General features: G+C 37.7%; 1 protein-coding gene across 4 annotated transcripts; it reads left to right on the top strand.

Annotated features, from left to right (window-relative positions):
- Positions 1–733: 733 nt before the first annotated feature.
- On the top strand, positions 734–10,534 carry LOC108276774 (protein mono-ADP-ribosyltransferase PARP9). 4 transcript variants are annotated; one of them, XM_053686982.1, is made up of 8 exons: positions 739–843; positions 1,876–2,347; positions 2,920–3,797; positions 5,908–5,983; positions 6,132–6,557; positions 8,171–8,274; positions 8,417–8,573; positions 9,863–10,534. In XM_053686982.1, the coding sequence occupies exons 2-8, from the start codon at positions 2,026–2,028 to the stop codon at positions 10,144–10,146; spliced, it is 2,247 nt and encodes a 748-aa protein (XP_053542957.1). In that variant the 5' UTR covers positions 739–843; positions 1,876–2,025; the 3' UTR covers positions 10,147–10,534. The 4 variants fall into 4 exon arrangements, with proteins under 4 accessions (XP_017344192.1, XP_053542959.1, XP_053542957.1 ...); XM_017488703.3 differs by lacking the exon at positions 1,876–2,347 and having other exon boundaries at positions 734–843; XM_053686983.1 differs by lacking the exon at positions 5,908–5,983 and having other exon boundaries at positions 6,302–6,557.
- Positions 10,535–10,782: the final 248 nt, after the last annotated feature.

Here is a 10,782-nt window from a genome sequence, read left to right as displayed (position 1 = left end):
TGATCATCTAGGTGTCAGCTATAATGCACACCTCTTGGATTTCTGATATTTAATAAAACAAACCATTAAATCATGTATAAATATTACCATGTATTTCACTACAGAATGGGCCCATACACAAAATAGACCATTATTTAAAGCTCAATAGCATTTGAATGGAATGACTTACAGTCACACAACCAACTGGAAAGTGTTTGTCTAGGTGTCAGCTATAACGCATAATTTTTCTTTATTAAAGTAAGCTAATAAATCACATATAAATTTGACATGTATAAGACATCTTATAGACAATGCTATTGCGCTTTAAATAATGGTATATTTTGTGTATGGGCCCATTCGGTAGTGAAATACATGGCAATATTTACATATGATTTAATAGTTTTTTGTTTTTTTTTAAATATCAGATATCTAAAAGGTGTGCATTATACCTGACACCTAGATAAACACTTTACAGTTGGTTGTGTGACTGTAAGTCATTCCCTTCAAATGTTATTGAGCTTTAAATAATGGTATATTTTGTGTATGGGCCCATTCTGTAGTGAAATACATGGCAATATTTATATATGATTTAATAGCTTATTTTGTTAAATATCAAAAATCTAAAAGGTGTGCGTTATACCTGGTACCTAGATGAACACTTTACAGTTGGTTGTGTGATTGTACATCATTCCATTCAAATGCTATTGAGGTTAGAAACGTGTTTAACAATGTCGTATGTAACTTTAGAGACGGTCCCTTAATTTCCACATATCCGCGAATATCGAACGTCAAACCAACTTTATTCCAGTACTCCTCTGTCGTTAGCCGTTTAGCACGAGTATCTTGCTGTTGACACAAAACCAGGTAAGAAATAACAACTTTAAAGTATGCTTAACGCTTTCAGTTTGTAGCACAAAAACAGTACAAGTACGGAGTGTTTAGGAAAACAGTTCGTGGGAAGATAAAGTTTTCTGTTGTCACCCTGAGGTAAAATTCTCTGCTTCATTGTTTCCCATTGGCTCAATACATTTGTCACGAATATTCTCCTCAAATTCCTCAGGAGAAGTAGAATGAGATGTAAAAGAGACATGATATGTTTGTTTGTTTGTTTTTTAAGAGTCAAAACAAAGAGAAAGGACGTGCTTAGCATCAGCTATGTTGTGATATTTTCAGGGGGAAATATTCATACTCGATAGAAGTCACCAGATACCGTCACAGACTCATTTGCATAATCACGTCATTGTTATGATTATTTGAATAGCGAAACGTTTTATATGAAGAACATTTGAAAAACGTTTTATTCTGAAGATTTCCCCAAATCGCATACTTATGCACTATTCTACGCCATTTTGTAATATAAATAGTGTGAATAGTGTCATCACACTGAAAATTCCAACAAGAATATGTGCACTTCAAGTATCTTGAATGACTAACTAACTAACTAACTAAAGGCGCGTCCCAATTTGCGTACTTGGGCACAGAGTATCTCAAAGCAAGCCAAATCTCAATCCATATCTGGATTTCTGTAAAGCTTTATGACAACGTCCACTGTCATTGTCACACACTGGTGGTTAGTTGACTGTGCCCGCTCTCTCAACTTTATAACCAGCAGCAGTGGTGTGAGTTGTAGAGCAATTTCGAGTGTAGGACATTCGCGAACATCTGCTCAAAAAGTCACGAGATTTAAATAACGTCAATAAATTACATTAACAAATCTAGCAAAAATGTCACTGAGTTGGCAAGATTGGACACAACATGCCTTAATTCTTGTGACATCATATAGCTTGAATATGTACTACTGTAACAACATAAATGTAAAAATAATGTACGTAGGTTTAATATTTGATCATTTTCAAGATGTCCCAAATCATCAAAGTTTTTTTTTTTTTTTGCCAGTTTGGGACAGCATGCTTCAGCTTAATTGGGACAGTCTTTACAGTGTTCTCCAATGAAGTGAACCACAACAACATTAATTAATCTACTCGTACCTTCTCATAATCCTTTTGTTGATTGACTTTGGTTGAATGTGCATTGTGATGACATCACATGACACATCATGGCCCAACTCTGCAGAAAATCGTTGGTAATGAAACATCAAACAGCAGAATGGGGGGAAAATGTGATCTCGGTGACTGTGGCATGATTGTTGATGCGAAAACTGTTTTAAAACTGTTGATCTCCTGGGGTTTTCACACACAAGTCTCTAGAGTTTACTCAGATTGGTGCAATAAAGAAAAAATATCCGGTGAGCGGCAGTTCTGCGGACGGAAACGCCTTTTTGATACGAGAGGTCAATGGAGACTAGCCAGACTGGTTCGAGCTGACAGAAATGCTACAGTAACTCAGATAACCTCTTTGTACAGTTGTGGTAAGCAGAAAAGCATCTCAGAATGCACAACACATCAAAACCTAAGGCGGGTGGGCTTCAACAGCAGAAGACCACTTTGGGTTCCACTTCTGTCAGCCAAGAACAGAAAGCTGAGGCTGCAATGGGTGAAGGCCCACCGAAACTGGACAGTTGAAGACTGGAAAAATGTAGCCTGGTCTGATGAATCTAGATTTCTGCTGAAGCACACAGACAGTCGGGCCAGAATCCTTGCCATACAGAATTGAGGCTGTTTTGAGAGCAAAAGGAGGTCCTACCCAGGATTAGTATAGTGTTCCTAATAAAGTGCTCAGTGAGTGTATATTGCAAAATACAATGGCACCAAGGAGACAGGCAGAGATGCAGCGAGAGAGAGAGAGAGACAGTATAAAAAGTATTAAGAAGAGATTTTTACTTGTGTAGTGTTCATATCATTTTAGAGACTGATGTTGATGTTTATTTGTATTTGTGTTAATCTCCAGCCAGTTAGCCAATTAAACTTTCAACTGGAAATCCCAATGAACTATTATCCTGCTACTTACTTTTTTTTTTCTTTTTTTTAAAAATCCTTTTAGCCATGGAAGATAAAAAAGCATGTGTTGCTTTGCAACCCGAGGGAACTGAGATTCTGAAACACAGTCGCTCTGCATTTTGTCTTGTGCTAGGAGAAAAATTTGGTTGTACCGCTGAGATCCACAATGTGACGAATCATACAACTTCATCGTTTTCTCACAGCAAAGCAACCATTGTGCCTGAGATTAAGTACAGCAAACAGCTGTCTAATAGCCTGAAGTTGTCAGTGTGGAAAGATGATCTTACAACGCATAAGGCAGATGCCGTGGTAAATGCAGCAAATAAGTATTTACATCATGGAGGAGGACTTGCTCTAGCTCTGAGTCGAGCTGGAGGTCCTAAAATCCAACAATGTAGTGATAAAATCATAAAATCTAATGGTAGACTTCAGACAGGTCATGTTGTTGTAACACCAGCTGGAAATCTCCCTTGTGACATCATCATACATGCTGTGGGACCCAGTGTATCACCAAATGCATCAGAAAGGGAAATAAACAAGGCATCACTATTGTTACAGAAAGCTATTTGGAACATCTTGGTAAAAACCAACTGTACTAACCTGCAGTCTGTTGCTATCCCTGCCATAAGCTCAGGCCTTTACAATTTTCCACGGGATCGCTGTGCAAACATCATTGTGAGCACCGTGATGTTATTTAACGATCAACGCAATCCAAATGCCAGGAGCCTCGAGGTCCGTCTAGTGAATAATGACGATCCCTCAGTTAAAGAGATGCAGAGAGCTTGCATGGAACTTCTGGGCCCACCTGACCTAATGCCAACACAAAACTTAAGCAATGCACCAAGCCAGTCGGTACTCTCCAGTCTGGATCTGGGGAACATGGCTCTCCACCTCAAACAGGGTGCCACTGAGCAAGAGACAGTAAGTCAAAGAACCGAAATAATTAGTGTTAGCCTCTGTTTGGCTTTTGTTATGTAATCATCCCTACATGATCTTACACTATCTCAGTAGTGAGAATGATAAAAAATATATATATATATATATATATATATATATATATATGATATGATATACCAATTTTCATCTATGTTAGTGGTCCATAAATGTCTTACCATTTTTAATGCTACAAACAAATATAAATCAGATACCAATTTGTCATTTCACAACAAGTAAGGAGCCATATGGTACTCCTTAAAGTGTTATCATTTTGCTGTTTAGCTACCAGGAATATACAGTAAATATTGAACGCGTCAACTTTTTGTCAGTAAAAATATTTCCAGTGAAGCTATTCACATGAAATTTTTACTATACTTCAGTATTAACTCCAGAAATCCGCAAATATAAAAGTAAAAGCAAAGAGCTCTCCCAAGACATTAGCAACCTTGTTGTTGCAAAACATTGATGGAATCAGATACAGACGTATTTCAAAACTTCTGAATCCTCCAGTAAGCACCATTGGGGCCGTTATCTGCGAGTGGAAGCAACATCACTCAGTCATCAACTGGCCACGCACAGAAGCTCCTCTGAAGATTTTTGACCAGGGAGTCAGAAGGGTAGCCCAAGATCCAAGGACCACTTGGAAAGAGCTCCAGAAACACTTGGAGGCAGCAGGTGCTCTCCACTGCTATGCACTCCACTGCTCACGCTCACAAGACTCCATTAATAAAGAAAAGGCATGTCGAAGCTCGTTTACAGTTTGCTACAACTCATTTGGACAAGTCTATGAAATACTGGGAGAGTGTAGTTTGGTAAGACGAGAGCAAAAATGCTCTCTTAAAAAAAACTTTTTGGCTGTCATACCATGTTTGGAGAAGAAATGGCACTGCACATCACCCTAAAAACACAATACCAACAGTGAAATTTGGAGGTAGAAGCATCATGGTGTGGGGCTGTTTTTCATCACATGGTACTGGCAGACTTCATATAATTGAAGGAACGATGAATGGAGCCCTTTACCGGGAGATTCTTGAGAAGAATCTGCTGCCATCCATCAGGATGAAGAAGATGAGACGTAGGTGTACCTTCCAGTAGGACAACGATCCAAAGCCTACAGCAAAGAAAACGCTCAATTTTCAGAGTAAAAAAAAATCAAGGTATTAGAATGGCCCAGTCGACCTGATTCGAATCCAATTGAACAAGATTTAAAGACATTATGTTTAGAAGAACGGGCCAAAATCACACCCGAATACTGCGGCCCATTCATTTCTTCATACAGGAAGCATCTTGAAGCTGTCATTATAAACAAAGCCTTCTCCACTAAGTATTAAATACATTTCAGTTGGTGTGTTCAGTACTTTTTTTCCTGTGTCATTCCGCTTTATTTATGGAGTTTAATGTTGTGAATTTGTGATATTTACAGATTTCTTGAATTAATACTGATGTCTGGTGAAAACTCATTTGAATGGCCTCATTGGAAATATATTTACTGAAAAAAAAAAATTGACGCGTTCAATACTTATTTTCCCCACTGTATACACTATATGGACAAAAGTATGTAGACAGCTGACCATTCCACTCCTATGTGGTTCTTCCCCAAACTGTTGCCACAAAATTGGAAGCACACAATTGTTTATGATGTATTTGTTTGCTGTAGCATTACAATTTCTCTTAAACATGTTCCTTCATGACAATTCCCCTGTGCACAAATGGAGCTCTATGAAGAAACACTCAAGTGTTTCTACAAAGCTCTGACCTCAACCCCACTGAACACCTTTGGGATGAACTGGAACACTGACTGCACCCTAGACCTCCTCACCCAACATCAGTGCCTGACCTCGCTAATGCTCTTGTAGCCGAACACAAATCCCCATAGCCACGCTCCAAAATCTAGTGGAGAAAGTAGGGGTTAGTATAACAGCAAAGGGGGAATAAATCTGAAATGGGATGTTCAATAAGCACATGTGGGTGTGATGGTCAGGTGTCCCCAAACTTTTGGCTGTATAGTGTATGTTAAGCTCTTGTTTGTGAATGAGTATTAATAATATGTTCATAGACAGATGTCAGTGTTGCTGAATGCTGTTACATATTTTAGGCTTTTGAAAAAGAAATGGCTTCTATGCAAAAAAAACTGCATACCTCCACTATCTTAAGTAGCACCAGGGGAAAAAGTAAGTGCGCAAAAATATTTACTTATAAGCTTAACATTTGTGAGATGTTCCATACCTTCAAAAAGTTCAAAAACATTGTGAGTATACACAAGCATCAATCATTATTAATTTGAAGTTTTTTGCTGCATTCTTTATTATTTTCTGACAGGTTCAGGTTTTCATGGCGGTCATGGGGCTGACACTGGAACACCTCATTTTGTGCTCTTTGCCCCCTCTCCAGAGGCACTAAGAGAGGCCCAGTTGTGGTGTGTCCAAGTGCTGCAAAAGCCCTCTGGTGAAGTGACGATAAATAATAATCACGTTGTGTACTTTACCCAGGAGGATCATGCAAGCCTGATGACGCTTCAGGACAGATTTAATGTTCTCATCACAGAATTCTTTAGGGAAGGCAAAGGAGGCATTCGCATCAATGGTGAGCCTGTACAGGTCGGTTGTGCAGCATTGGAAGTGGAAGCCATGTTGTGTCAGGCCCAAGAGGACTTTGCTCGGAGTGAAGAGGAAGACATGCAGGGTGATTTGGAGCATATGTATGTGGCAGACGATTCTGGGCGACGACAACAGATTGAGAGGATGTGTATGTTCTCTGTACTGCATTGCATTACACAATAATACACAGAAAAACACTAAATATACAATTCCCTCCAAAAGTATTGGAATGCCAATTCTGTTGTTTTTGCCATACATTGAAGACATTTGGGTTTGAATATGAGATGATGGATCAGAATTTCAGCTTTTGTTTCCTGATCTTTACATCTAGATGTATTAAACAACTTAGAACATGCATCTTTTGTTTGAACCCACCCATTTTTCATGATCAAAAATACTGGAACATGTGTCAGGTGGTTTTTTTTTGTTGTTGTTGGTTTTTTTTTTTTGCCCTAGTGTGCTTTGTTAGGTTGACTGTTTAAACAATTAATAGCTCTGAATGTCTATTCTTGGGTTGAGCTCTGGGTTTTGCCTATGAAGACTGCATTTGTTGTTAAAAAGGATTTTTAAAAAACAACAACATGAAGACCAGAGAGCTGTCTATGGGAGAAAATCAGGCTATTTAGAAGCTGAGAAAAGAGGGAAAATCAAGCCATTGCACAAGCAATTTGGAATGTCCTGAACAAGAAATAAACCACTGGTGTATTAAAAAGCAGACATGGAACAGGTTGGCCAAGGAAAACAACAACAGTTGATGACAGGAACATTGTGAGAGCTGTGAAGAAAACTCCTAAAACAAGTCAGTAACATCACCAACAACCTCCACAGGGCAGGGGAGAAGGTATCACAATCCACCTTTCAAAGAAGACTTCAAGAGCAGAAATATAGAGGCCAAGATGCAAACCACTAATCAGCAATAAGAATCAGAAGGCCAGATTGGAATTCACAGAGAAATATAGAAATGAGCCACGAAAGTTCTGGAACCAGGATTAACCTCTACCAAAGTGATGGAAAGGCCAAAGTGTGGAGAAAGAAAAGATCTGCTCATGATCGAAAACACAATAGCTCATTGATCAAGCATGGTGGAGGTAGTGTCATGGCTTGGGCTTGCATGGCTGCTTCTGAAACAGGCTCACTAATCTTTCTTGATGTAACTCATGATGGTAGCAGCAGAATGAATTCAGAAGTCAATTTACAGAGACATGCATCCAGTCTAATTGTGAGGAACTTCATCATGCAGCAAGTTATTGACCCAAAACACACTGCCAACATGAGAAAGTACTTCATCTGGAGAAAAAAGTGGAAGGTTTTAGACTAGGCAAGTCAATCACCAGAACTTACGTTGAGCAGCATTTCACCTCCTGAAGAGGAGACTGAAAGGAGAAAACAACCCAAAAGAAACAACTGAAAGAAGTTGCAGTAAAGGCCTGGAAAAGCATCACAAAAGAGGAATGCAACAGTTTGGTGATGTCATCGGGTCACTGACTTGATGCAGTTATTGCAAGCAAAGTTACAGCAATGAAATATTAAGTGCTAATTACTTCAACTTACTTCAATTCTAGATGTAAATATCAGGAAATTCTGATCCAGAATTTTTTGTTTTATTCTTTTGATCTCAAAAGAAACTCAAGTGTCTTCATTGTATAGCAAAAACAAAAGAATTGGCCTTGCTGTTCCAATACTTCCAGAGAGGACTGTATGCATAAATGATGCGATTTGTTTAATATGTTAGGTAATTTCGGTCTCCATTACCTATATAAGCAAACAGATCATATGAGAAGATACAAATCGACCTCGATCTCAACGACCGGGCAGTTAAAGAAGTGCTGAGAAAATTTGAAAAATGCAACCTGAGAATTCTGAAGGTAAGCTGCAAGATTTTTGAGTCCCATCTTGGGTGTCTTAAAAGTCCAATAAATCCTTGCATGACAACCATTCATATCAGTATTTCAGTTATAAACTGCTTTTAAAGTGATTTAAAGTGTTTTCTTGGCTTTGTCGCTATAGTTGGAAAAAATCGAAAACTATGCTCTGAAGCAGCTCTTCAGCTTCAACAGAAAACGTATACAAGCTCAACCTCCGCGTCTGTACCAGTGTGTGAAAGCACAGTTCTGTAACCTGATCTGCAGAGTGGGCTTCCAGAGGGAATACGCACCACCTAAAGGTACAAAACCACTTAATGAGAATGTATTAAATGTATTGAATGAGATATTTCTGAATTTCTGGGCTCTTGAGAGCGTCGTTAACTGATTTTCTAATGGCCCTTAAAGTTAAGAATATAAAAGTTCCCTAAGGCTCAGATGGTTGAACATGAGAATATTTAATGCTATTTCTTTTCTTACCAGCATCATAACAATAATAGACATACGTATTTACTCTTATATGCTGTTTACTATATGGGGTGTTTTTTTTTTTAGCTTTGATGACTAATATGAGTCATGCTCCAGGGTCTTCGACCTTAAAATAATTTTGTAACTCACATTTAAAATACTTTTATATTATATAATTTTGTATACAGAGCTTCTGCATGTTCTCTGTTCCTGGTCTCTGTACACTTTAGAACCAAATTTCTAATTTCATTACATTGGTGGAAAACACAACCATTATAAAAGTTACTTTGCCTATATACAGTATCATATTAAATAATGACTGTTATGTTATTAAATTATATATTATATAATATATAATTAATATATTTTTATTTTATTTATGATGATATAAGTAGTTTGAAATTTTATTTTATTTTTTTGTCTTTTCAGAGAGGGTCCATGATTTTTTTCTGAACAGTAAACAATTTGGGAAAGGATGATCTGGATCGCTCTAATTAGGCACATGTAGCACGCAACATGTAAATCTGTTGTAAGATGTGTAAAAATGAAAGAAAGCTAGGTTTACAGAAACCACTTCATCAAACAAGTGCAATAAATAAAGACTTTAATCAAAAGTCCCATTAGAATATAAGAGTGGACATACAGTCCCCTTCAAAAGTATTGGAACAGCAGTGCCAGTTATTTTGTTTTTCCTATACATAAGATATTTCTGAAGACACTCCAAGTACACTGTAAACACAAGTATGCACTGAAGACATTCTAAGTTATTTACACCTAGATGTGTTAAACATCAGGAAATGAAAGCTGAAATTCTGGCCCATCATCTTGTATTCATCTTTTGATCTCAAATCCAAATGACTTCAGTGTACTGCACTCTATTGCAAAAACAAAAGAACTGGCCTCGCCGTTCCTATACTTTCAGAGGGGACTGTAAGTCCTTAAAGACAAGGCTTGAGGTAATTGATGAAACCCTTTTTTTTTTTTAGATTTTTTTTACTTATTTAATTGTAATAAAATCTAAAAACCTTGGACTGGCAGTGCATATATACAAAAATCTGTATTGAATTGACTTGAAATGGACAGTTAATAGTCACCCATCACTAGTAATACTCTCTACCTCCAGAACAAAAGTATGGAGCTGGAATATACTTCACATCTGAAGTGGACAAAGCAAGATCTCTGTGGGCAGACAATGGAGAAGAATATATCTACTTCATTGAAGCTCAAGTACTCACTGGGAAAGACAAACGTGGTTCAGCAGAACTGATTGTGCCTCCTCCAATTGAAAAAGATCCTCTGGTTCGTTATGACAGTGTGACCAGTGGGAGCGGCATCCACATCATCTTCAATGGCCAACAGGCCTACCCTACGTACCTTATTACGTGCAGCAGACAAGCTTTGTTTTAACTAAACTCTCCATTTTCCATCTAATTTCCATATTTTATCTATATTTTATCTATCTATCTATCTATCTATCTATCTATATCTATCTATCTATCTATTTATTTATTTATTTATTTTATGGACTTTCCCGCTGAGTCTCAGCACCACATGGTTGAATGGCACATTTAAGAATGATAGAAAATGGGACAGGGGGTGTATAAATGTAGGCACTACCATTAATTAATTTATACAATAACCTCTGCAGATTTACATATATATTATTTTTGATTGCACTCTTTTGTGAAGCTATGGCACATTTTATTTTCATTTTCAGTACTGAGGTTTGAAAGTGGGTGGTGCTTTCTGGTCTGTCTTTGATTGCAGCAATAAAATCGAACAGATTTCATATTCACTATCTGTGAATTATTAGAATTTATTTGCTTTGAATTGTACATTGGTATCCAGTAGTGAGAGAAATGTTAGCACTCACTTTTTATTGCAGTTTTGGTGGTCCTACAGCAGACGGGTGACCAGTTTCTCCCCGAGTCCCTCCGCACGCTTCACTAGTGCACGGATAAGTGGAATTGTTTTGAAGTCAAGTAATATTCCAATTCATATCAATACAGTAAAACATTCAAAATATGGTTGTTATTATACCAT

This window comes from Ictalurus punctatus, chromosome 16 (genome assembly GCF_001660625.3).
Source record: "Ictalurus punctatus breed USDA103 chromosome 16, Coco_2.0, whole genome shotgun sequence".
Taxonomy (NCBI): Eukaryota; Metazoa; Chordata; class Actinopteri; order Siluriformes; family Ictaluridae; genus Ictalurus; species Ictalurus punctatus.
This window is presented reverse-complemented; position numbering and strand designations above follow the sequence as displayed.

Excerpts from the sequence above, each read along its gene's own strand:
- LOC108276774 (XM_053686982.1), top strand. The coding sequence starts at position 2,026 with ATGACACATCATGGCCCAACTCTGCAGAAAATCGTTGGTAATGAAACA. Across the intron at positions 3,798-5,907 it reads GTGCCACTGAGCAAGAGACA|GCTTTTGAAAAAGAAATGGC; the intron begins GTAAGTCAAAGA and ends TACATATTTTAG. Across the intron at positions 8,574-9,862 it reads GGAATACGCACCACCTAAAG|AACAAAAGTATGGAGCTGGA; the intron begins GTACAAAACCAC and ends CTCTACCTCCAG.